The sequence below is a fragment of the Hyperolius riggenbachi genome, chromosome 9 (assembly GCF_040937935.1).
Source record: "Hyperolius riggenbachi isolate aHypRig1 chromosome 9, aHypRig1.pri, whole genome shotgun sequence".
In the NCBI taxonomy this organism is placed as follows: Eukaryota; Metazoa; Chordata; class Amphibia; order Anura; family Hyperoliidae; genus Hyperolius; species Hyperolius riggenbachi.
In genome coordinates this window covers 266,205,353-266,232,185 of record NC_090654.1, presented here as the reverse complement: position 1 = coordinate 266,232,185, position 26,833 = coordinate 266,205,353, and the positions used below count along the sequence as shown (strand labels likewise).

Sequence of the window (26,833 nt, the reverse complement as noted above, 5' to 3'; positions counted from 1 at the left end):
GTATGAATCTGCTGATACTAGACATAAGGAGTCTGGGTGACTCCTAGCACTGTTCTTACTTTCACCCTTTCTAGCACGGGTACCGAAAGATCCAGATGGTTGAAAATCTCTCAGGACCAGTGTCAGGTGAAGTCCAACACACTCTGTGAATTTGAAGGACCTGGTATCTTTGTAATACCAGAATGATTACAAATACAGAAGTCTATGGATTATCATAGACATTTAAGGTTTACAGCAGGTCAGTTCTAGTTGAAGAACTCAGCTGGAGGTCTTTGAAGCTCGGACAGCAGAGCTAAGTGTCAGATTCCCTGCCGAGATCGGGGCCCAACAGTCCCCGCTCTCTCCTCTAAATTGGTTCTGTCAAGCACATATCTGATTTCATCTGATGGATGAGCCATATACTTTCCAGGGATGCTTAGGAACAGATTTCACACTTAAGTGAGAGAGACTATGTAATTAGAAAAACTGCCAGTACTTGCTAGCAGAGCCAGGAAATAGGGGGGAAAAAAAAGTTGATTGAAAAAAATGTCACTTTTGCTTGCAATGAAATTTGCATTTGTGACGTAAATGGCACACAAATGGTTTTCTTGGGAACCGCGTGAGCGTCACACTCATCTCTTGCTGTGCACTTAGTGGCTGGGATGGAGACAGGTTCTCATCCCTTCTTCCTCTCGATGTTGGGAAATACTACAACTCATCGCCATTCTCTGTTGTTTACATTGCAGCAATTGTCAGTGAAGGAATTCTATCTACGCATCATTCCCTGGCGGCTCTTCACTTTCAGAGTGTGTCCCGGTACAAAGGTAGGTGAGAGATGCTCCTGTGTTCATTGGTTCATTGTGTGTCCTTCTTCTATCTGCCACCTTTCCCTGTGTCCCCCTCCCTGTCTCTTTCCCCTATGCCCCCCCCCCCTACCCTGACTTTCTTCTATACTCCCCCCTCATGTAGAACCTTACCATTTGTTTCCCCTCCCCAGCCACCTTCCCCTGTATCCAGCTCTCCCTTTGTAACCTTTCATATACTGTATCCATCCACTTTGCTGCCCACTCTTTTGCCATTTGTGGTATTGCGAGATCATTGTAGCCCTTCTAATGAAGCCACATAGATTGCATAATAGCAACTTGGTGATGACACTTTCAGGCATCAGGAAGTGGTGGTAGACCAGGGGTCTAAAGATGCCATGAAGTTTGTGTCAGAAGATAACCTGGAGAACAAGTTGGGTTTTGACAAAGGAGAAGGTTCAGGGGATGACAAAAACAAGGGCTGGAGAGGACATGGAGCAGGAGCCAGGAGCGGATGTGAAGCAGGGCCCGGGAGAGGATGTGGTACCGGGAGAGGAAGAGGAACAGTGGCCAAGAGATGATAATGAGGGGTATCGGGAGAGGACATGGAGCAGGAGTCAGGAGAGGATGTAAAGCAGGGTCCAGGAGAGGATGTGGTACCGGGAGAGGAAGAGAAACAGTGGCCGAGAGATGAGAATAAGCAGTGGTCGGGAAAGGATGTGGAGCAGCGATTTAAGAGAAAGGGTGCCAGACATCTGGGCACCACCATAGGCTGTTATGTGAATTATGGTTTTAGCGGCGCTCAGAAGATAATTTAGACTCTGGCATAAGACGGTGCCCAAATTACGAAAAATACAGTGCAATTCAGCGCCAGCTACTGGCAGCCAAATTGCATCTTTCACCTGAGTCCATAGTGGCTTGGAAAGGTAATATCAATTGGCCCCGCTAGGAAATTTTCTATAACAGGGTGAGCCTTTTTTTTTCTTCACCCTGCGTCCAAATTTCCTGGCGCTCTTTTTGCATGTATGCGTGGAGCAGGGTCAGGAGAGGACCTGGTACTGGGAGAGGATGTGGTACTAGGAGGGGACCTGGTACTGGGAGAGGACATGGAGCAGGATCGGTAGGGGACGTATTTCCGGAAGAGGACGGGGAGCAGGATCGGTAGGGGACGTAGTTCCGGGAGAGGACGGGGAGCAGGATCGGTAGGGGACGTAGTTCCGGAAGAGGACGGGGAGCAGGATCGGTAGGGGACGTAGTTCCGGGAGAGGACGGGGAGCAGGATCGGTAGGGGACCTAGTTTCGGGAGAGGACAGGGAGCAAGATCGGTAGGGGACGTAGTTCCGGGAGAGGACGGGGAGCAGGATCGGTAGGGGACGTAGTTCCGGGAAAGGACGGGGAGCAGGATCGGTAGGAGACGTAGTTCCGGGAGAGGACGGGGAGCAGGATCGGTAGGGGACGTAGTTCCGGGAGAGGACGGGGAGCAGGATCGGTAGGAGACGTAGTTCCGGGAGAGGACGGGGAGCAGGATCGGTGGGGGACGTAGTGCCGGGATAGGACGGGGAGCAGGATCGGTAGGGGACGTAGTTCCGGGAGAGGACGGGGAGCAAGATCGGTAGGGGTCGTAGTTCCGGGAGAGGACAGGGAGCAAGATCGGTAGGGGACGTAGTTCCGGGAGAGGACTGGGAGCAGGATCGGTAGGGGACGTAGTTCCGGGAGAGGACGGAGAGCAGGATCGGTAGGGGACGTAGTTCCGGGAGAGGAGGGGACGTAGTTCTGGGAGAGGACAGGGAGCAGGATCGGTAGGGGACGTAGTTCCGGGAGAGGACGGGGAGCAGGATCGGTAGGGGACGTAGTTCCGAGAGAGGACGGGGAGCAGGATCGGTAGGGGACGTAGTTCCGGGAGAGGACGGGGAGCAGGATCGGTAGGGGACGTAGTTCCGGGAGAGGACGGGGAGCAGGATCGGTAGGGGACGTGGTTCCGGGAGAGGACGGGGAGCAGAGATCATGAGATGACAAGGCGCAGTGTCAGCAGAGGATATGAAGCTAGGGCCGGAAGAGAACATGGTATATTTTATTTGTGTGATCACACAGTCAGTGTTTGTCTGGTTTCCTGTCAGTTCCTATACCTTCCCCCGGATCCTCTCCATGGGTTGCTGTCTCTTCAAGTGGACGATGGACTACAGCCTCCGATAGAAATCAGCTGCAAGGATCGTAATGTCATGGCCGCTACATTCACTCGCTTTCTACATTTAAATATCGGTGAGCTTCTTCTGTTTGTGAGGAATCGCGGAGGAAGTATTGGGGGGTATTTTATGGGCAGGAAGTGGTATGGGGTTTATGTTATGGGTAGGATTGTATGTTATGGGTAGGATGTGGTATGGGGTATATTTTGGGTATTTTGTGGTATTTGGGTGTATGTTATGGGTAGGATGTGGTATGGGGGCTACTTTATGGGTAATATGTTGTATTGGGGTTATAGCATGGGTATTATGTGGTATTGGGGATGTATTATGTGGTATCAAGGGTATATTATGGGTATTATATAGTATCGGGAGAATGTTATGAACTGGGTGGGGTACTGTTGTGTAGTATAGAATCCTTAGCGCTAATATCTGAACATCAACCCAGTGGTGGTCTGCCTGTAGTCTCCCAGTGCTTATACACATAACAGATCTGTAACCGCCACATAATTCAAAATCTGTGTTCAGTATTGTTATAGAAAGCAATACAACTTTATTTCTAAACACACAATGATTAAAAGACCATACAAGCGTTATTCACATCGCGGGCCCCTACAACAAGGACCCATTAGTTGTTAGTAAGTGTGTAGGGTACATACAGTACACACTCAATAGCATCAGAAAAGTATTGCCCGGTTTCCAAATCCCGACCGGTTTCGGTGTTGCTCTGGGTGATTTCGTCAGGGACTCGTTTTGGATTGGCGAGCACTTTTTATACTACTACTACTACTGACATGCATTCATGAAAAAAAGGTGCCTGGTAAAAAGGGCACGGGGGATTGCCACTAGTAGAATATTGGTAAAATTACTACTACTTAGTAAAAAATCGGTAATCTCAGAATTATGTCTTAACCTAACCCTACTCACATAAAACCCTGTCTCTACCGATGCCTAACCCTAACCCCCCCCCAACCTTAACCTATCACCCATTTAGCAAAGCCGCAATTTTATCGGGCACCCAAATTTCCATTCTTTGACGCAATCACGGCTTTTATATTGGGATCCTATGGCGGTGCCCTTTATTCCCACAAGAGCTCCTACACCCTTTTTTCCTGTTCTGTACTGACATACTGTTGTGTAGTATGAGGAGTTTGATCTGGTAGTGGAGAAGATGTAATCGGCAAATCTACTAGTCCCCTAAACTGCTGTCATTGTCTTTCTCTTCCAGGCGGCTCTGAGACCTTCCGGGACAAGGTCTCCTTCTTCCGGAAAGAGCTGAGAAAGATTCACGGCAAGAAGCTTCGCAGTAAGATCACCCTCAGAGTGAGCCGGCACTCCCTGCTGGAGAGTGTGAGTCACGCATTAGTTTGTCAGCGCCTGCGATCTCTTGTGTGTCATATTGCATTTGGTTACTCTTTTATGGTATGAGCCGGTCTCAGACAGTCAGTCTTGACAAAGCCAACCATGCAGTGCAGATCATGGTTCAATATTAGAGAAAGGGGCTGGGCACATCCAGTTAAAAAATTGCCAAAAATGTATTGTAATATATTAAAAATACACATGATACAGACCACCAATGGAGTTCAAAGGTCTGAACGTGCTGTACCCTCTCTCTCCATTGGTGGTCTGTATTGTATATTTTTAAAATATTACAATACATTTTTGGAATTTTTTTAACTGGATGGCACATTGAACTGTGGACATTGTCTCGTTTTGGGCTTTGAGCACTCCGGCAAGCCTTAGCTGGTCCTGTGCACCACTCCTTTTCTTACAATTGTTAGTTATTATGCAGTGCAGATCATTAGCCTGCATTCCATATATTCATAAACAATTGTCACGCTCACTTTCTGAGTTCCCGTCGGGGTGTGGCTACGTGCGTGTGGGAACTCTCATGGCTTGATCGCTCTAGCCAAACATGCTTACACATCACGGCCGCGCACGCTGAAAGTGGTCCGCACACGTGGAACGGATGCCTCCGCAAGGGCGCATGTGCAATTGTGGCCTTGGCGCCCATTTTCAAATGATGTAGCTATTTAAGGCCACCTCGGCTGTGTTTGTTCTGACAGCTTGGGCTAAGCCAGTGAGGCAAATCCCATTGCTCGTATCTCAGTTCTATTCATGTTCACGATATCGATCCTTGGCTTGTGACCTTGACTACCCTGTTTGCCGCCTGTTTTGACCTTGGCTCCTGTTTATCGACTTCGCTGATTGCTGCCCATCCCAACCTTTGGCTTGTTAATTGACCACGTTGATCTCCACCTGCCCCGACCTCGGCTTTGCTCACGACTTCAACCTTCTGCTGCTGAACGACTTCACATTGCGGCATCACCTGTTCTCCTCGGTCACAGGTGGGGCAATCTCAGGGGTCGTGACCTGGTGGCCACCAGGCAGAAAGTCCGCTGCTCACTAAGGGTAGCGGCCCATTATCCCTTGCTGGGTGCGCTGGTGAATACCCGTGGCCTCTTAGACTCCACGCCCTGGGAGAACCCGTGCCTACCACCTGTGACTGGGTCAACAAGGTCTGCTCACGCCCGGCAACATAACAACAACCTTAAACAATCTGTAAGGAAAAAAGTGCCCCTATGGGCTATGGAGTACTTACCTTGAAAGGGGGAAGCTTCTGGATCCAAATGAGGCTTCCCCCCGTCCTCTCCGTTCCATCGCTGCCAGCTGCCAAAAATTGGTGCCGGGCTTCAGAATCGTAACCATTCTGTGAGAGCCTTGCACAGGTGCAGTAGTGGCCTTTTGTTCAGGTGGAAATAGCTGAGCCAAATCGGAACCACTCTACTGCACAGAGTATGAGGTCACCCCCTCCATAATTCTCCCGCTTTTTAATTTCAGTCTCTTCGAGCAACAAGGAACTTTTCGGTGTCCGACTGGAGCAAGAACTTTGAAGTGGTTTTTCAGGGTGAAGAAGGTAAGTCTGCCGTGTGTGATCTGTAATTGGATTATACTGTAATGCTGTGTGTCTCTAATCGGCGTATTTCTGGCAGCGCTGGACTGGGGCGGACCGCGGCGCGAGTGGTTTGAACTCATCTGTAAAGTTTTATTCGACACGAAAAACAAACTGTTCACCCGCTTCAGTGATGGTAACCAGGGCCTGGTAAGTGTTTTTTTTTTTTTTTTTTTTTTTTTTTTTTTTTTCCTCAGCTGCGTTTTTCTGCCATGTGGCTAGTGATGTCGCTATAATCTAATATCTCATCTCTGCAGGTTCACCCCAATCCGTGCCGCCCTCCCGGCATGCGCATGAAGCTGTATGAGTTTGCTGGCAGAGTGGTGGGGAAGTGCTTGTACGAATCTTCTCAGGGTGGAGAATATGAACAGGTGGTGAGAGCTCGATTCACCCGCTCTTTCCTGGCTCAGATGATCGGCCTCCGGATGCACTACAAGGCAAGACAACAGCTGGAGGACTGATATACCTCACCAAACTGCAGTAGAATGTATCCCTGCTTTATACACACAAGGGTGGAGCATATTCCTGCTCTATACACACAAGGGCAGAGTGCATTCCTGCGTTATACACACAAGGGCGGCGCACATTCCTGCTTTATACACGCAAGGGCGCAGCATATTCCCTCCTTTATACACATAAGGGTAGAGTGTATTCCTCAGCCATCCAACCACGTGCTGCCATCTTACGCACACATCATACACCAGCTGAAATGGCGATATGCAGATCACATCTCAGTGTATGGATTGGTGGACAATATAAATATGGCTCAGTGTAAGGATTGGTGACACCTCCTGGCCATAGGTTGGGTTAGGTAACTCCTGCCCTCTGCTGATTTATTTTTCTCTCTTCTGTTCTATATCTTGCAGTATTTTGAGACGGATGACCCAGATTTCTTCCAGTCTAAAGTCCTCTACCTACTGAGCAACGATGTGACGGACACCGATCTGGTCTTCGCGGAGGAGAAGTATGGCCGTGGAGGACAACTGGAGAAGGTCAGTCTCAGTATATATCTCAATATAAATGTAGAAAGATCTCTGCACCATGCTGGACTTTGGGTGGAGCTACACTTAATTTATAACAACATACTGACCTCTTAGACTTCCTTTGTTGGGTGACCGGGGGAGATGTAGTGGTCCTACAAATCCCTGGGCTGGGTCCTGGATATTTCATTCAGAATAGCTACATATTGTGTACAGATCCATCCCAGAGGGTCGCCATAAAGCATGACCTAAGTCCTAAGCTCATGAAGCAACAGTACAAGGCTGTGGTATCTACTGGACTTTGCCCATCATTCTTCGGATAGCAATCGTCACATCAGCATTTACTAAAGCTTTTTATTGACCCCGCAGTTCTCACCGAATACCGCTGTCTCTCTCCTCCTCTTCTCTCTTTGTCAATCAAACTACTGCAATGGTTCTACTCAGAGCTGGCTAACTACTTCTTCACTTACTCCGTTTTGATGATTTTCAGTCTGGCTTTCATACTCATCCTTCTTTATTGCCTCTCTGCATTCAATACTGTAGGTCATTCTTCCTTACTTTACACTCGCTCATCTTTTAGGTAGGTCCTCATGTACATGTAAAAAGGGCACCGGAGATGGCCACTAGTAGAATATCGATAAAATCACTGGCACTCTACTACTTAATTATGATAGTAAAGTATTGGTAATCTTTACCGATATTTTACTATGATCTACCATCACTCTCTCTCTACCGATGCCTAACCTTATCCTCCTGGTGGTACCTAACTTTTACCCCCTACCCCCACCCCTGTGGTGCCTAACCTTAACCCCTAACTTCAGCCTCACAAGGCAAGCTTGCTGCCTAACAGTAATATGTGACTCTGTTCTCTCTTTTAAACTGCACACGCATTTGCTAACTTTTACTTACAAACACTCTCTGTAGTCATCCATACATGACACAACACAAATCCTATTCAATGCTCCCCTCCATTGGCTGCTCCTCCAGTGCTGCTCCCCTCTGCAGAGCCTCCACTGGCTGCTTCTCTCTCCTCCCGCTACTCCAGTGCTGCTCCCCTCTGCAGAGCCTCCACTGGCTGCTTCTCTCTCCTCCCGCTACTCCAGTGCTGCTCCCCTCTGCAGAGCCTCCACTGGCTGCTTCTCTCTCCTCCCGCTACTCCAGTGCTGCTCCCCTCTGCAGAGCCTCCACTGGCTGCTTCTCTCTCCTCCCGCTACTCCAGTGCTGCTCCCCTCTGCAGAGCCTCCACTTGCTGCTTCTCTCTCCTCCCGCTACTCCAGTGCTGCTCCCCTCTGCAGAGCCTCCACTGGCTGCTTCTCTCTCCTCCCGCTACTCCAGTGCTGCTCCCCTCTGCAGAGCTTCCACTGGCTGCTTCTCTCTCCTCCCGCTACTCCAGTGCTGCTCCCCTCTGCAGAGCCTCCACTGGCTGCTTCTCTCTCCTCCCGCTACTCCAGTGTTGCTCCCCTCCGCTGAGCCTCCACTAGCTGCTTCTCTATCCTCCCGCTACTCCAGTGCTGCTCCCCTCTGCAGAGCCTCCACTAGCTGCTTCTCTATCCTCCCGCTACTCCAGTGCTGCTCCCCTCTGCAGAGCCTCCACTAGCTGCTTCTCTATCCTCCCGCTACTCCAGTGCTGCTCCCCTCTGCAGAGCCTCCACTGGCTGCTCCTCTCTCTTTCCACTCCAGTGTTGCTCCCCTCCGCTGAGCCTCCACTGGCTGCATCTCTCTCCTCCCGCTCCTCCAGTGCTGCTCCCTTCTGCAGAGCCTCCACTGGCTGCTCCTCTCTGCTGAGCCCCCCATTGACTGCTCCTCACTCCTCCAGTGCTGCTCCTCTCTGCTGAGCCTCCACTGGCTGCTCCTCTGTCATCCCACTCCAGTGCTGCTCCCCTTTGCTGATCCTCCACTGGCTGCTTCTCTCTCCTCCCACGCCTCCAGTGTTTCTCCCCTGTGCCGAGTCCTCCACTGGCTGCTCCTCTCTGCTGAGCCCCCAACTGACTGTGCTCCTCCTCCTACTCTTATTCCTCCAGTGCTGCTCCTCTCTCTCAAGCCCTCCACTGGCTGCTCCTCCTTATGGTGGGGGGATAAAGTACAGGCACTGGAGTGGAGGGGTGACCTATTTATTGTTGTAGCATGTAAGTTATGGTGGGGGGGCTGTACAGTTGGCAGGAGTGAGTGGGGGCAACCTACCTTTTGTTGTAGCAGGTAAGCTATGGTACGGGGGCAGTACAGGTGGCAGGATTGGGGGATCGCCTACCTCTTGTAACATGTAAGTTATGCTTTCGGGGGGGGGCAGTACAGAAAGCAGGAGTGGGGGGTGGCCTACCTCTTGTTTTAGCATGTAAGTTACGGTGGTGGGGACTGTACTTTTCTACACTTGGAGAATCCGTGTTATAATGTAGTTTGTTCTACTCCCTTGTATCTCTTTGTTATCTCTCTTGCAGGTGGTGGAACTGATTCCGGGTGGAGCCCATATTTCTGTCACCAATGAGAATAAGATTGATTACCTGAATCTTTTAGCCCAGCACCGCCTGTGTAATCAGGTGCGGGAGGAGGTGGAGCACTTCCTTAAAGGTCAGCCAATCAGACAGGAAGCTTTATTTTTATAGGGAGGAGTCATCTTCCACTTAGTATTTCCGTTTACAAAGTTCAGCCATATTCTATTCCATGTATGACTGTATTCCTGTAGTGCTGCACATAATGGGTAATATACTTCTACTGGACTGGGGGTGGGGTGGGGGTGGAGTCTTCATGGCAGTATCTTTGGGTGGAGTCATAAGCCCTGTTTGAATGGAGACATGTTGTTCTTTTGCAGGGCTGACAGAACTGATTCCGGATAACCTCTTAGGTATCTTTGATGAGAATGAGTTGGAGGTAAGTGACCACAAACGCCACATGCAGTTATCCACCTACCAGGGCTTAGGGCTATAAGTTGACACCACTGCAGCCGCATCAGTGCTAGAAAGGTGACACCACTGCAACCACATCAGTAATGGGTGACACCGCTGCAGCCACATCAGTAATGGGTGACACCACTGCAACCACATCAGTAATGGGTGACACTGCTGCAACCACATCAGTAATGGGTGACACCACTGCAGCCACATCAGTAATGGGTGACACTGCTGCAGCCACATCAGTAATGGGTGACACTGCTGCAACCACATCAGTAATGGGTGACACCACTGCAGCCACATCAGTAATGGGTGACACTGCTGCAGCCACATCAGTAATGGGTGACACTGCTGCAACCACATCAGTAATGGGTGACACCACTGCAGCCACATCAGTAATGGGTGACACTGCTGCAACCACATCAGTAATGGGTGACACCGCTGCAGCCACATCAGTAATGGGTGACACCGCTGCAGCCACATCAGTAATGGGTGACACCACTGCAGCCACATCAGTAATGGGTGACACCACTGCTGCCACATCAGTGCTAGAAAGGTGACACCACTGCTGCCACATCAGTGCTAGAAAGGTGACACCACTGCTGCCACATCAGTGCTAGAAAGGTGACACCACTGCTGCCACATCAGTGCTAGAAAGGTGACACCACTGCTGCCACATCAGTGCTAAAAAGGTGACACCACTGCTGCCACATTAGTGCTAGAAATGTGACACCACTGCAGCCACGTCAGTGCTAGAAAGGTGACATCACTGCAACCACGTCAGTGCTAGAAAGGTGACACCACTGCAACCACGTCAGTGCTAGAAAGGTGACACCACTGCTGCCACATCAGTGCTAGAAAGGTGACACCACTGCAACCATGTCAGTGCTAGAAAGGTGACACCACTGCTGCCACATCAGTGCTAGAAAGGTGACACCACTGCAGCCACGTCGGTGCTAGAAAGGTGACACCACTGCAACCAAATCAGTAATAGGTGACACTGCTACAGCCACATTAGTGCTAGAAAGGTGACACCACTGCAGCCACGTCAGTGCTCAAAAGGTGACACCACTGCAGCCACGTCGGTGCTAGAAAGGTGACACCACTGCAACCAAATCAGTAATAGGTGACACTGCTACAGCCATATCAGTGCTAGAAAGGTGACACCACTGCAGCCACGTCAGTGCTCAAAAGGTGACACCACTGCAGCCACGTCTGTGTTAGAAAGGTGACACCACTGCAACCAAATCAGTAATAGGTGACACTGCTACAGCCATATCAGTGCTCGAAAGGTGACACCACTGCAGCCACATCAGTGCTCGAAAGGTGACACCACTGCAACCACATCAGTGCTAGAAAGGTGACACCACTGCAGCCACATCAGTAATCAGTGACTCCACTGCCACATCAGTACTAGAAAGGTGACACCACTGCAGCCACATCAGTGCTATAAACGTGACACCACTGCTGCCACTTCAGTGCTAGAAAGGTGACACCGCTGCAGCCATATCAGTGCTAGAAAGGTGACACCACTGCAGCCACATCAGTGCTAGAAAGGTGAAACCACTGCTGCCACTTCAGTGCTTGAAAGGTGACACCACTGCAGCCATGTCAGTGCTAGAAAGGTGACATCGCTGCAGCCACATCAGTGCTAGAAAGGTGACACCACTGCTGCCACTTCAGTGCTAGAAAGATGACACCACTGCAGCCACATCAGTACTAGAAAGGTGACACCGCTGCAGCCATATCAGTGCTAGAAAGGTGACACCACTGCAGCCATATCAGTGCTACAAAGGTGACACCACTGCTGCCACATCAGTGCTAGAAAGGTCAAGGTGACACTACTGTAGCCACATCAGTTCTAAAACGGTGACGCTGCTGCAGCCATATATATTGATAATGGTGTTTTCATCTGTCTCTTCCCAGCTTCTCATGTGTGGCACGGGACACATAGCGGTGCAGGACTTTAAGGCACATGCTGTGGTAGTCGGAGGATCCTGGCATTTCCAGGAAAAGGTCAGTGTGCATCATACATCTTCCTGTGTGCTGTGAAGCAGGTTCTGTGTATCCCAAATGGAGTGTGTTCTGTGTGCTGTCTGCAACGTGCAGTGTGAAGTATAGCCTGTATGCCGTGTCCAACAAGTCTGTCACATAGCATGTTCTGTGTACTCCATACCAATTGTTCAATGTAGTATCTGCTTCCCCCATCCTCCTAAGCTTTAGGGATCCAGCGCTCGCTCCCCCAAAACAGTGGTGCAAGTGTGCCTGCAATAATTACCGTCCCCACTACAGCGCAGGCACAGTAGCGGCTTTCTGATCAGGCTCAGGTGGAAATAGCGCCTCAGGCTTTCCGATCGGACTCGGGCGACTCGCACCTGCACAGTAGAGCTGACCCGCTCGGGCTCGGCTATTAAAGCTTGAGCCTGGAGGGGGGGGGGGGTCTTACAGATTTTCTTTAGAGGACCTCAACTTTCACTGTTTAGAAGAGACTTCAGTTCCACGCATTTCATTCGTGTTTATCACTTGTAGTGAGCATGGTGGGTCACACCACATGAGGCTAAGCAGCTGAGTTTGGTGTAGCTTGCTCTTTTTCTGTTAGTATGTTCTGTGTTGAGTAGGATATGCTGTGTTCTGTACCCCCTAGAGTGTTTTGTGTACTGTGCCTCTTATAGCATGTTCTGTTTAGCGTGTCCCCTGAGGGTGTGGTGTGGCATGTTCTCTGTAGCGTGTCCCCTGAGGGTGTGGTGTGGCATGTTCTGTGCAGCGTGTTCCCCAAGGGTGTGGCATGTTCTGTGTAGCATGTCCCCTGAGGGTGTGGTGTGGCTTGTTCTGTGTAGCGTGTCCCCTGAGGGTGTGGTGTGGCATGTTCTGTGTAGCGTGTCCCCTGAGGGCGTGGTGTGGCATGTTCTGTGCAGCGTGTTCCCCAAGGGTGTGGCATGTTCTGTGTAGCATGTCCCCTGAGGGTGTGGTGTGGCTTGTTCTGTGCAGCGTGTCCCCTGAGGGTATGGTGTGACTTGTTCTGTGTAGCGTGTCCCCTGAGGGTGTGGTGTGGCATGTTCTGTGTAGCGTGTCCCCTGAGGGCATGGTGTGGCATGTTTGGTGTAGCATGTCCCCTGAGGGCATGGTGAGGCATGTTCTGTGTAGCGTGTCCCCTGAGGGCATGGTGTGGCATGTTCTGTGTAGCGTGTCCCCTGAGGGTGTGGTGAGGCATGTTCTGTGTAGCGTGTCTCCTGACGCCGTGGTGAGGAATATTCTGTGTAGCGTGTCCCCTGAGGGTCTGGTGTGACATGTTCTGTTTAGCGTGTCCCCTGAGGGTGTGGTGTGGCATGTTCTGTGTAGCGTGTCCCCTGAGGGTCTGGTGTGACATGTTCTGTTTAGCATGTCCCCTGAGGGTGTGGTGTGGCATGTTCTCTGTAGCGTGTCCCCTGAGGGTGTGGTGTGGCATGTTCTGTGCAGCGTGTTCCCCAAGGGTGTGGCATGTTCTGTGTAGCATGTCCCCTGAGGGTGTGGTGTGGCATGTTCTGTGTAGCGTGTCCCCTGAGGGCATGGTGTGGCATGTTTGGTGTAGCATGTCCCCTGAGAGCATGGTGAGGCATGTTCTGTGTAGCGTGTCCCCTGAGGGCATGGTGTGGCATGTTCTGTGTAGCGTGTCTCCTGAGGCCGTGGTGAGGAACATTCTGTGTAGTGTGTCCCCTGAGGGTGTGGTGTGGCATGTTCTGTTTAGCGTGTCCCCTGAGGGCATGGTGTGGCATGTTCTGTGTAGCGTGTCTCCTGACGCCGTGGTGAGGAATATTCTGTGTAGCGTGTCCCCTAAGGGTCTGGTGTGACATGTTCTGTTTAGCGTGTCCCCTGAGGGTGTGGTGTGGCATGTTCTCTGTAGCGTGTCCCCTGAGGGTGTGGTGTGGCATGTTCTGTGCAGCGTGTTCCCCAAGGGTGTGGCATGTTCTGCGTAGCGTGTCCCCTGAGGGTGTGGTGTGGCTTGTTCTGTGTAGCGTTTCCCCTGAGGGCATGGTGAGGCATGTTCTGTGTAGCGTGTCCCATGAGGGCATGGTGTGGCATGTTCGGTGTAGCGTGTCCCATGAGGGAATGGTGTGGCATGTTTGGTGTAGCGTGTCCCCTGAGGGCATGGTGTGGCATGTTCGGTGTAGCGTGTCCCATGAGGGAATGGTGAGGCATGTTCTGTGTAGCGTGTCCCCTGAGGGTATGGTGTGACTTGTTCTGTGTAGCGTGTCCCCTGAGGGCATGGTGTGGCATGTTCTTTGTAGCGTGTCCCCTGAGGCCGTGGTGAGGAATATTCTGTGTAGCGTGTCCCCTGAGAGTGTGGTGTGGCATGTTCTGTGTGGCATGTACTGTGTAGCGTGTCCCCTGAGGGTGTGGCATGTTCTGTGTAGTGTCCTGTGAGGACGTGGTCAGAGCACATGGTGATCATGTGACATTCTGCAGGTGATGGGCTGGTTCTGGGCCGTGGTGTCTAGCTTCACGCAGGAAGAGCTGGCTCGCCTCTTGCAGTTTACTACTGGATCTTCCCAGCTTCCCACAGGGGGCTTCTCTGCCCTGAACCCAACGTTCCAAATCATCTCTTCTCTCAACCGTGGAACCCTGCCGACCGCCCACACCTGGTAAGTGTGATATCCTAGCACCCTGACCAACCCCCTCCTCTACACCAACTGCACATGCTGCCCCCTTCCCACACACACTGAGATATGTCATAGCATCCTGCCCTAATTATTCCTTAAGACCAACCAGGCATATGTAATGGTATAGCCCCGCTGCCTCCTCCCCAAACGTGCTTACTGAAATATCTTCACACCCTGCCCAACCCCCTTTCTCTACGGCAACTAGGCATATGTAATGGTATAGCACCCGCTCCCTCCTGTACACCTACACACACCTGGTTACTAGTATGTCAGAGCTCCCTCTATAGATAATCTATCTTGTGTACAATAATGTTGAGCTGTGGATCAATATTGTTACAATCTATCAATCACTGCCTGTCCCACCCTCATTCCATCATCTTCTGTCTGTCCCACCCTCATTCCATCCTCTTCTGTCTGGCCCACCTCGTTCCATCTTCTTCTGTCTGGCCCACCTCGTTCCATCCTCTTCTGTCTGGCCCACCCTTCGTTCCATCCTCTTCTGTCTGGCCCACCCTCGTTCCACCCTCTTCGGTCTGGCCCACCCTCGTTCCATCCTCTTCGGTCTCGCCCACCCTCGTTCCATCCTCTTCTGTCTGTCCTACCCTCGTTCCATCCTCTTTGGTCTCGCCCACCCTCGTTCCATTCTCTACTGTCTGGCCCACCCTTATTCCATCATCTTCTGTTTGTCCTACACTCATCCCATCCTCTTCTGTCTGTCCTACCCTCATTCCATCCACTTCTGTCTGGCCCACCCTCGTTCCATCCACTTCTGTCTGGCCCACTCTCATTCCATCCTCTTCTTCCTGTCGCACCCTCATTTGTCTAGATTTTAAGCTGGCAAGGGCTGCATTCTCTTCCCCATGGTTCCTTGTAATTTGCTGTATGTATGTGTCACACTTATGTTTTTGTATCAGTTCATGTTTATATATTACTTTATACAATGTATAAATCATAAATTATAATACCTCTGTATAATTTATGTACTTTTTTTTACTGATATCTCTGCTTCTCCTGCAGCTTCAACCAGCTGTGTCTGCCCACATACGACTCCTATGAGGAGATGCATCGGATGCTCAAGGTGGCCATCACTGAAGGATGTGAGGGATTCGGGATGGTCTGAGAATTCATTACCCATAATGGGTGTCTTTATGTGACTTGTTTTCTAGAGTTTGGTTACAGGAGGGCCCTCAGGAGAGGATGGACCCTTCTAACTTACAATAAAGGACTGGGACCAGATATGAACCCAACATCTCTTCTCTCCAGGCACATGTGAGAACTATCAGCCTGATTGCCTTTTCAGTAATGATCAGCCACGTCAGCCCATCCAGTCATGGTCAACCATGATGGCCCATCTGGCAATGGTCAGTCAAGATAGTCTGCCTAATAATGGTCAGCCATGATGGCCCATCTGGTAATAGTCCACCTTAATGGCCCATCTGCTAATTGCAGCCATGATGGCTCATCTGGTAACGTGCAGCCATAAATGCTTATGTGGTAATGGTCAGCCATGATGGTTCATCTGGTAATGGTCAGCCATGATGGTTCATCTGGTAATGGTCAGCCATGATGGATCATCTGGTAGTGGAAAGCCATGATGGATCATCTGGTAGTGGTCAGCCATGATGGATCATCTGGTAGTGGTCAGCCATGATGGATCATCTGGTAATGGTCAGCCATGATGGATCATCTGGTAATGGTCAGCCATGATGGATCATCTGGTAATGGTCAGCCATGATGGTTCATCTGGTAATGGTCAGCCATGATGGATCATCTGGTAATGGTCAGCCATGATGGATCATCTGGTAATGGTCAGCCATGATGGATCATCTGGTAATGGTCAGCCATGATGGATCATCTGGTAATGGTCAGCCATGATGGATCATCTGGTAATGGTCAGCCATGATGGATCATCTGGTAATGGTCAGCCATGATGGTCCATCTAATAATGGTGAACCATGATTTCCCCATCTGGTAATGGTGTCTATATGGTAACTTCGCCCATACCTTTGTCACAGCACAGGACTGTCCAGTACCTCCATCCATTCCTCCTTGCGTCATTCACAGCACAGGACTATCTGATAATTCTGCCCATTCCTCCTTGTGCCATTAACGGGTCCATTCTTCTTTGTGTCAGAGCACACAATTTGACACACATGTATTGGACCTTCTAGTCAACGATATTGAAAAATCACCCACCATATCCATTTAGTAGAATTGTGTGTCAACAGCGTGGATGGAGGGTGGTGTCTCATTTTCCCAGGTAACAGAATTGTGTGTCACCAGCGTGGATGGAGGGTGGTGCCCCCTCTGCCCAGGTAGCAGAATTATGTGTCACCAGCGTGGATGGAGGGTGGTGCCCCCTCTGCCCAGGTAGCAGAATTATGTGTCACCAGCGTGGATGGAGGATGGTGTCTCCTCTGCCCAGGTACCAGAATTGTGTGTCACCAGCGTGGATGGAGGGTGGTGTCTCCTCTGCCCAGGTAGCAGAATTATGTGTCACCAGCGTGGATGGAGGATGGTGTCTCCTCTGCCCAGGTACCAGAATTGTGTGTCACCAGCGTGGATGGAAGGTGGTGTCTCCTCTGCCCAGGTAGCAGAATTGTGTGTCGCCAGCATGGATGGAGGGTGGTGCCCCCTCTGCCCAGGTAGCAGAATTATGTGTCACCAGCGTGGATGGAGGATGGTGTCTCCTCTGCCCAGGTACCAGAATTGTGTGTCACCAGCGTGGATGGAGGGTGGTGTCTCCTCTGCCCAGGTAGCAGAATTATGTGTCACCAGCGTGGATGGAGGATGGTGTCTCCTCTGCCCAGGTACCAGAATTGTGTGTCACCAGCGTGGATGGAGGGTGGTGTCTCCTCTGCCCAGGTAGCAGAATTGTGTGTCACCAGCGTGGATGGAGGGTGGTGTCTCCTCTGCCCAGGTAGCAGAATTATGTGTCACTAGCGTGGATGGAAGGTGGTGTCTCCTCTGCCCAGGTAGCAGAATTGTGTGTCACTAGCGTGGATGGAAGGTGGTGTCTCCTCTGCCCAGGTAGCAGAATTGTGTGTCACCAGCGTGGATGGAGGGTGGTGTCCCCTCTGCCCAGGTAGCAGAATTGTGTGTCACTAGCTTGAATGGAGGGTGGTGTCTCCTCTGCCCAGGTAGCAGAATTGTGTGTCACCAGCGTGGATGGAGGGTGGTGTCCCCTCTGCCCAGGTAGCAGAATTGTGTGTCACTAGCGTGGATGGAGGGTGGTGTCTCCTCTGCCCAGGTAGCAGAATTATGTGTCACCAGCGTGGATGGAGGATGGTGTCTCCTCTGCCCAGGTACCAGAATTATGTGTCACTAGCGTGGATGGAAGGTGGTGTCTCCTCTGCCCAGGTAGCAGAATTGTGTGTCACTAGCGTGGATGGAAGGTGGTGTCTCCTCTGCCCAGGTACCAGAATTATGTGTCACTAGCGTGGATGGAAGGTGGTGTCTCCTCTGCCCAGGTAGCAGAATTGTGTGTCACCAGCGTGGATGGAGGGTGGTGTCTCCTCTGCCCAGGTAGCAGAATTGTGTGTCACCAGCGTGGATGGAGGGTGGTGTCTCCTCTGCCCAGGTACCAGAATTGTGTGTCACTAGCTTGAATGGAGGGTGGTGTCTCCTCTGCCCAGGTAGCAGAATTGTGTGTCACTAGCTTGAATGGAGGGTGGTGTCTCCTCTGCCCAGGTAGCAGAATTATGTGTCACTAGCGTGGATGGAGGGTGGTGTCTCCTCTGCCCAGGTACCAGAATTGTGTGTCACTAGCGTGGATGGAGGGTGGTGTCTCCTCTGCCCAGGTAGCAGAATTGTGTGTCACTAGCTTGAATGGAGGGTGGTGTCTCCTCTGCCCAGGTAGCAGAATTATGTGTCACTAGCGTGGATGGAGGGTGGTGTCTCCTCTGCCCAGGTAACAGAATTGTGTGTCACCAGCGTGGATGGAAGGTGGTGTCTCCTCTGCCCAGGTAGCAGAATTGTGTGTCACTAGCGTGGATGGAGGGTGGTGTCTCCTCTGCCCAGGTAGCAGAATTGTGTGTCACTAGCGTGGATGGAGGGTGGTGTCTCCTCTGCCCAGGTAGCAGAATTATGTGTCACCAGCGTGGATGGAGGGTGGTGTCTCCTCTGCCCAGGTAGCAGAATTGTGTGTCACTAGCGTGGATGGAAGGTGGTGTCTCCTCTGCCCAGGTAGCAGAATTGTGTGTCACTAGCGTGGATGGAAGGTGGTGTCTCCTCTGCCCAGGTAACAGAATTGTGTGTCACCAGCGTGGATGGAGGGTGGTGTCTCCTCTGCCCAGGTAGCAGAATTGTGTCACCAGCGTGAATGGAGGGTGGTGTCTCCTCTGCCCAGGTAGCAGAATTGTGTGTCACTAGCGTGGATGGAGGGTGGTGTCTCCTCTGCCCAGGTAGCAGAATTATGTGTCACCAGCGTGGATGGAGGGTGGTGTCTCCTCTGCCCAGGTAGCAGAATTGTGTGTCACCAGCGTGGATGGAAGGTGGTGTCTCCTCTGCCCAGGTACCAGAATTGTGTGTCACCAGCGTGGATGGAGGGTGGTGTCTCCTCTGCCCAGGTAGCAGAATTGTGTGTCACTAGCTTGGATGGAGGGTGGTGTCTCCTCTGGACAGGTGTTAAAATTGCATCACACTACATTGAAAACACCACTTCAGATTAGTAATGCGGTTTTCCTGCCTGAACTTTAAAATATTATTTTTCAAAAACTTCTAGCGCTTATAATAAAAAAATTTGTGTCACCACAAGTCCGTTCAGAGAAGCACTGCGTCAATATATCCACCTGTTTCAGTGAGTCTGGGGATATGTATTCATGCTGTGATAAAAAGGGGACCCTGCGTGACCCTAAAACCATTGTTGGCTTGTTGGATGTTCTGATCATGCAATAAAAAAAATATTTATAGATTGTGGACTTCTAACCAGTTACTGATTTTCTGGATATGTGGTTGGGTTCCATGCAGGGCTATGGAGTCGGTACAAAAAACATCCGACTCCTCAGTTTACGAAACCTCCGACTTCAACTCCAAAATTGCTCCGCCTCCTAATCCTCAACTCCTTAGTCTAAAACTTACCAGGGCTGTGGATTTGGTACAGAAATTCTCTGGCACCTCAGTTTATGAAACCTCCGACGCCAGGTACCCAAAATTGCTCCACAGCCATGGTTCCAAGAGGTGCAGGTTAGCACTCTAGTAACTACATCTGAATGAAATACGAGTGACCATTATGGAATGTCCATCTTTCAGCACAGCACACATGCCCCAAAAAGCAAACTGCAATACAATATGTCCACTGTCCATGTTTTGTTGAGATGGTGATGCAAATAATTTCAAGTTGATGCAGGATTATAGAATTTTTTTGGGGAGGGGAAATACATGCAGCTTGAAAATGAACAAAATGTTTCTAAGGTGGCGTTTAATTAGTCCATTTTTATGTTGCATACATTTGCATAATCTTGCATAAATTGATAATGATCCCTATTTAGCACAGCAGATAAACTACTGGTCCCTGCATAGCTACGGTTCTCTGCATGGTACTGGATGGACAACAAGTCCCAGCAGTCAGAGTAGCAAGCTTTCAGGCTCCACATCCAGCTGCAGGAAGGGTAGAGAGATGAGCAATCAGACTGGAACGTCAAGCTTTACAGGCTTCAGGAAGAATAGATCTTAAGGCTCATACACACATCAGACTATAGTCTTTGGAAAATAAAAGATCACAGTGGTCTGTGATCTTTTATTTTCCAAAGACTCTGTGGTATGAGAGCCATACTCCACACAGTCTTTTCTATGGAGCTGAACTCCCCATCAGAAACAAATCTTTGCAAGATGCTGCACACACAGCTGCTGTACAGACACAAAAGATCAGTATCTGCAAAAGCTCTGTTCCTGCCAAAAATCCATTCCTGCAAATTGCATTCATAGTCTATGAGATCTGCAGATCATCATACACACCTTGTTTAATTGATATTCATCTGCAGATCAGACAATCATCTGCAGATCTGAAAATCCATCCTGGTGGATCTGATCTGCAGATGAATGTCTGTTAAACAAGGTGTGTAGGAGGATCTGCAGATATCATAGACTATGAATGCATTTTGCAGGAACGGATATTTTGCAGGAACAGATCTTTTGCAGATACTGATCTTTTGTGTCTGTACAGCATCTGTGTGTGCAGCATCTTGCAAAGATTTCTATCTGATGGGGAGTGCAGCTCCATAGAATAGACTGTGTAGGTATGGCTCTCATACTACATGGAAGGGGGTAAAATTGGTCTGATCTTTCATTTTCCAAAGACTATGGTCTGATGTGTGTATGTACACTTAAAGTGAACCCAGTTGACATGTGACATGATGAGATAAACATGAATGTAGAGTAGAAAACACTTTTTGCACAGAAATCCTGGGAAAATTGAACACCAGGGAGGTTAACACTCTCCACTCCTGTTGATAATGAGTCAAAGTGGCTCCACATTGTTTGCTTTCCTGAATAGTCATCCTGTGTGGAGAGAAATACACCTGAGCGTTTCTTACATTATTCTCTCCTTTTTGATGAATGCTCAATAGGAAACTCCTGGTGATGTCTCATTGGCTACTTTTATCGGAAGAAGTTTCCTCTGAGGAGAGATGTATATTTAGCCGATTAATGCATTGCACAAGGCTTGGTCATACACATGGATTTTAAAGGCGCGTACACACACAGGATTCCTGCAAACGACGGCTCGCCAGACCCGCCTGCGTGGGAAACAGCCGTTCTGCCGACAGTTTGCCAGTGTGTACAGTCTGTTGGCAGGCTGATAAGGCTCATTTTGACAGATCCGCTCAGCGGAGAGGGTGGGCACGTTTAAGAGTCGACAGCTGTTTCGCACCCAAGTCTGGGGTGCTTCATTAGGTCCTGATGAAGCACCCCAGACTTGGGTGCGAAACAACTGTCGACTCTTAAACGTGCCCACACTCTCTCTATAGCAAACTGTGCCTTGTAAATGTATGTATGTATGGATTTTTAATCAGACTCGATGTGCCCAGCCATCTTTCTGCAACACAGATCCTTGGGACTTTGCTTAAAGGGACTCCGAGCACCTCTCATGGGCATGCCTTTAAGCCAGACGACTTTCAACAAAGTTGTGCTATGACCCCTTTGGAGGAGCCTCTTGCAATGGCCATGCGTGTCACTTCCTCTTCCTGCTTCATTCAGTGATGCACTTCTCTAACAGAGAAGACAGGGGTGACCTGGAAGTTATAACATAGCAGTTGCGATTTTTAAATTGAAATAGAATAAAACTATCTGGTGTAGAACAGCGATTCAGGCATCAAATGAAAGAGGAGAGCACAAGCCACAGAACGGTGTGCACCACTTTTGGCTTCGGGACGCAGCTCCTAAGTCCAAATATGCATGCTAGACGTAGGATCTACGTCCATGAGAAAACAGAGCTGCCAGGGTTCGCGGGGCCGCAAACCTCCGGGGTATGCTAGCCGCCTGTTAGCCTGTAGATCAATGAATGGGAAAGCAGTTTCCATTCATTGATCAAAGTCCCTTACAACAATCGCTGGCTTCTATGGAGAAGCCGCGATTGTTCTGTTACACATCCTCTCTTCACTTCCTGTAAGTACGCTTACAGGAAGCCAAAAAAAACAAAAAAGACTGTGGCCAAATAGTAAAACTACATCTACATACAATTTTAGTAAAATTAAGAAATTTTTACATTTAAAATTAACTGTATACCTCCCACACACCCAAAAATATTTAAATAACATTTTTAATTAGAAAAAAATTACAATAATAAAAAAAAACATGAATAGTTACCTAAGGGGTCTGAACTTTTTTTTATGCATGTCAAGAGGTTCAATTACTAATATTTTTTAAATTATGAGCTTGTAAATAGTGATGACGTAAAACTGAAAAAATGCACCTTTATTTCCAAATAAAATATTGGCGCCATACAATGTGATAGGGACATAATTTAAATGGTGTAATAACCAGGACAAATGGGCAAATAAAATACGTGGGTTTTAATTATGGTAGCATGTATTATTTTAAAGCTATAACGGTCAAAATCTGACATCATGAATTTTTTCAATTTTTCTCTTAACCTTCCTGGCGGTAACCCCAAACATAGTTCGGAGTAAGCTGCGCAGGAGGTTTTCTCAGGCCCTACTGGGCCGATTTTTGCAAAAAATTTTTGCTAGCTGCGTGAACACACCGATCGCCGCCGCCCCGCGCCGATTCGCCACTATCCGCGTCGCCGCAGAGTCCCCCCCCTAGATCCCTGCGCTGCCTGGCCTATTAGCACCAGGCAGCGCTGAGGGGTGGATCGGAACTCCCCTAGACGTCACAATGTCAATGACGTCGGTGACGTCATCCCGCCCCGTCGCCAGGGGGAAGCCCTCCAGGAAATCCCGTTCTTTGAACGGGATTTCCTGATCGCCGGAGGCGATCGAAGAGGGTAGCGGGATGCCGCTGCACAGCGGCTATCATGTAGCGAGCCCTAAGCTCGCTACATGATTTAAAAAAAAAAAAAAAGAAAAAAAAAATCAAAACCGGCTGCGCTGCCCCCTGGCGGTTTTTAATAGACTGCCAGAAGGGTTAATATTCCCATTAAAATGCATTTAGAATAAAATATTTCTTAGCAAAATGTAGCACCCAAAGAAAGCCTGATTGGTGGCTGAAAAAACAAGATATAGATTATTTAATTGTGATAATTAAGTGATAGTTATTGGTGAATGAATTGGAGGTGAAAATTGCTTGGATGTATAAAGTGACTGAAGTGAAGGCTGAAGTGGTTAAGTATTTTGCAGTACTGGTCTGAGTCTCATTAAAGTCATACCCATGAGAGGTGTTTGGAATTCCTTTAAGGCTTAGAGCACTCCAGCAACAGCTATATGTGTGGGTCCTGTGCAAAGGCTGTTTTATCTAGGACTGCTTCAATGCAGGTACAGTACTTATAGTGCAGTGGTGTAGGCATGGTTTGTGTAATGGGTGCCAACAGATACTGGACATCTCACTGAAGTATATTGGGTGTGTTAGGACTTTTTGGCTAGGTTAGTGACTGGGGATGAAACAATGGTTCCATAAGTATGATCCAGAAACCAAGGAACAAAGGATGGCCCCAGTGGGTGCACACAGTCAAAAATGTTCTTCACACAGAAATTGGCCAAAAAAAGTAATGGCGTCTGATTTCTGGGACAAAGACTGTATTCTGTCGGTGGACAACCTACCTCAGGGCTCTAGCTAACCTCCTGGACCAGCAGACGGAGTCAATAATTACAAAATGCAAGGGAAAGTTGACCAAAGGGATCTTTTTTTGCAGGACAATGCACCTGCACACAGCCAACACTGTGGCTGCCAAATTGAACACCCTAGGATTTCCAATTAGTCCACCCCCATTCACCTGACCTCTTTGGACTATTAACTGTAGAAATGATCAATGAAATGCAAAATATTTCTGAGTTCATGCAGATTTATGTACATTTTTATGCAAATGTATGTAGCTTGAAAATGAACCAATCAATTTAAACCTGGGTGGGACTTCATTGGTCCATTTTCAAGATGCATATATTTGCATAAAAATTTACATAATCCTGTATGCACTACTTGCATACCATATTATCTGTTTCTGAACTTGAAGAAATTCCTGAAGAGGACATTTCTTAAGTCAAACATGCTGCTGAGAGCTGATTTGAGGCCCAACCAAAGGACTTTTAAGTGACGGTCTAGAAAAAGCTGCAACTACACTGTAAAGAGTGTAAATAGTGAATGAATGTGTTACTTCATAACTCTGGCTTTTTGTTCTGGACGATGTCAGGAATTTATCAGCACCTCCATGTACTTAATAGCAGCACAGCTTGACACATGGTGTTTCTAATCCCTGGATATACTTTACGGCTACTGCACCCCTTTATGCGCATAACCAGGGAATAAGGGAGGACCAACATTTGGGGCTGTGGGGGATTTTTGCAAAATCACATCGCTCAAGTGAGCACACACATATAGGATAAATTTAGGAGGAGCTTTAAAAAAAAAAATTTTCAAAGCTCAGAAAAGCTCTTCTGGTGTGCACGATTAGCATGTATAGAACAGCTAATCGCTATCGCTCCCAAAACGCTACAGTGACTGTTTTTTTTCCATGTTAATCACACAAAAAAAAAAATCTTTTCACCAAAACTCTAGCAGTTATCGCTAGCGTTTTTGCTATTTTAGATGTGAACAGAGCCTTAGATTTGTGTCATGTGACAGCACCGAGAGAGAGGAAAACTCTGCTGGCATGAGGGAGTTTGGTCTGCTGGCGGTAGATGGAACAATTGGCTGTCACTCGTGGAGAGGAGAATATTTGGTATAGTGGACATAAAGCCAAGGCTGATTCTGTTTCTACTAATGAGTCACAAGAAGTAGGGACAGTGCTGATGGCTTCATGAAGTGACATCAGGACCCTCCCATAGCTGGCAATCTATGGAGTCCTGGCCAGAGCCAGGGAGATCCTAATCCTAACATTTGTATAGCGTTTTTCTCCTGTTAGACTCAAAGCGCTCAAGAGCTGCAGCCACTAAAGGTAGCCATACACTGGTCGATTTGCCACCAGATTCGACCAACAGATAGATCCCTCTCTGATCAAATCTGATCAGAGAGGGATTGTATGGCTGCCTTTTCTGCAAACAGATTGTGAATCGATTTCAGCATGAAACCGTTCACAATCGGTGGTGGTGGTGGTGGTGCTGCTGCCGCCACTCCACCCCCCCCCCCCCCCCCCCCGGCATACATTACCTGCTCCGCTGGTGCAACTCCCCAGGTCTCCGCTGTCTTCTCCGCTCTGGTCTGGTCTCCAGCATACTTCACTTCGTCCTGTCTGGGGGAAGTTTAAACAGAAGCGCGCCCTCTACTGTTTAAACTTCCTGCCAGGACAAGAAGAAGTGAGGCATGCTGCCGGAGACCAGACCAGCACGGAGAAGAAGACAGCGGAGACCTGGAGAGTCGCGCCGGCGGAGCAGGTAATGTATTGCAGCTGTATTGCGTCGGTCGTCGGGCACTCGAACGCCACTAGCGACGCGCTCCCTACGCGGACGATCGACGGTAATTTCCCGCACGGAGCGATCGAGCTATTTCGGGACGAAATACATCTAAATTTTGCGTGTAGCGTGAACGATGTGACAGCAGATTCGATCCCAGTGATCGAATCTGCTGTCAATCGGCAGGGAATCGGCCTAGTGTATGGCCAGCTTAAGGGAGCACTCAAGGGGCCAACCTGCAGTGTTAGGAAGTCTTGCCAAAGGACTCCTTACTGATCCTAGCCAGGATTCGAACCCTGGTCTCCCACATCGAATGCTGTGTCCTTAACCTCCTGAGCGTTACGCCGCTCAGGAGGTTTTGTTACTTTTTGCCCGATTTTTAAATAAAAAAAAAAAAAGTGCTAAATGGCTATAAACCCTCTAGCTAGCACTAGGCTAACTAGAAGAAGTCTCCGGCATCCTCCGATCCCCGCCGCTCCCCCATTTATACATTACCCCCCCCTGGATCCAGCGATCGGTGCAGCCTCCCCGGACAGCTCTGGTCTTCTCTATGGGGAGGATCGCTGATGACGTCGCAGACGTCATGAGCAAACCTGATCCTCCCCATAGAGACCGGAGCTGTGCCGGGAGGCTGCGCAATTGCTGAATCCGGGGGGAGGGGGGGTTAATGTATAAACGGGGGGTCCAGGGGTGCCAGACACAGTTACTAGCTAGCCTAGCGCTAGCTGGAGGGTTTGCAGCCATTTGGCACATTTATTTATGGGGGAGACTCCTGGGGCCAGTTTGGGCACTCGGCCTCCAAAAGGTTCGCCACCACTGTCCTAATCTAATGTCCCACATTGCTAAGTTCATGTAAATTTGTCTCCCCCGTGACCACACCCATATTCTGGTCCATGGCCACACCCATTTTTCAGCACAGTGAGCTATGCGCACCGCACAACTTCTAAAATATTCTTCCCGCCTTTTTGCCCCCTCCCCAGAAAATTTTCTGCGGACGCCCATGCCAAGCCACCCCACCTTTCATTTTACCACCTTTCGGTTGTGGCATCCTTTAAAGAAGAACTGAAGTGAGAAGAATTTAGAGGCTGCCATATTTATTTCCTTTTAAACAATACCAGTTGCCTGGCAGCCCTGTTGATCTCTTTGGCTGCAGTAGTGTCTGAATAACACCAGAAACAAGCATGCGGCTAATCTTGTCAGAACTGACAAAAATGTCAGAACTCTGCTCTTGCTGCATGCTTGTTCAGGGGCTATGGCTAAAAGTATTAGAAGCTGAGGATCAGCAGGATAGACCGGCAACTGGTAAAGATTAAAACAGGAAATAAATATGGCAGCCTCCATATACCTCTCACTTCAGTTCTCCTTTAACCAGTAGACTATCCAACCACTTATTGCAGCAAAGTAAAGCACATGATG

The 26,833-nt window shown here is 49.2% G+C and overlaps 1 protein-coding gene across 8 annotated transcripts in view; it reads left to right on the top strand.

The window, feature by feature from the left end:
* The window catches only part of AREL1 (apoptosis resistant E3 ubiquitin protein ligase 1), a 30,524-nt gene extending 11,197 nt beyond the window's left edge, over positions 1–19,327 (top strand). Inside the window, exons 8-20 of one of the 8 annotated variants that reach the window (XR_011024164.1) lie at positions 726–803; positions 2,900–3,041; positions 4,191–4,312; positions 5,804–5,879; positions 5,956–6,065; positions 6,173–6,352; positions 6,782–6,907; positions 9,331–9,460; positions 9,702–9,760; positions 11,707–11,796; positions 14,224–14,399; positions 15,435–17,667; positions 17,778–19,327. Coding sequence is in view for 2 of the 8 variants with exons in the window: in XM_068254530.1 (XP_068110631.1) it covers positions 726–803; positions 2,900–3,041; positions 4,191–4,312; positions 5,804–5,879; positions 5,956–6,065; positions 6,173–6,352; positions 6,782–6,907; positions 9,331–9,460; positions 9,702–9,760; positions 11,707–11,796; positions 14,224–14,399; positions 15,435–15,537 (1,392 nt within the window). In the remaining 6 variants the exon portion in view is untranslated. Of the gene's footprint in view, positions 1–725; positions 804–2,899; positions 3,042–4,190; positions 4,313–5,803; positions 5,880–5,955; positions 6,066–6,172; positions 6,353–6,781; positions 6,908–9,330; positions 9,461–9,701; positions 9,761–11,706; positions 11,797–14,223; positions 14,400–15,434 lie in introns of all 8 variants that reach the window. The other 7 variants (XR_011024162.1, XR_011024160.1, XR_011024163.1 and 4 more) reach the window with 7 other exon arrangements.
* The last annotated feature ends 7,506 nt before the right edge of the window (positions 19,328–26,833 follow it).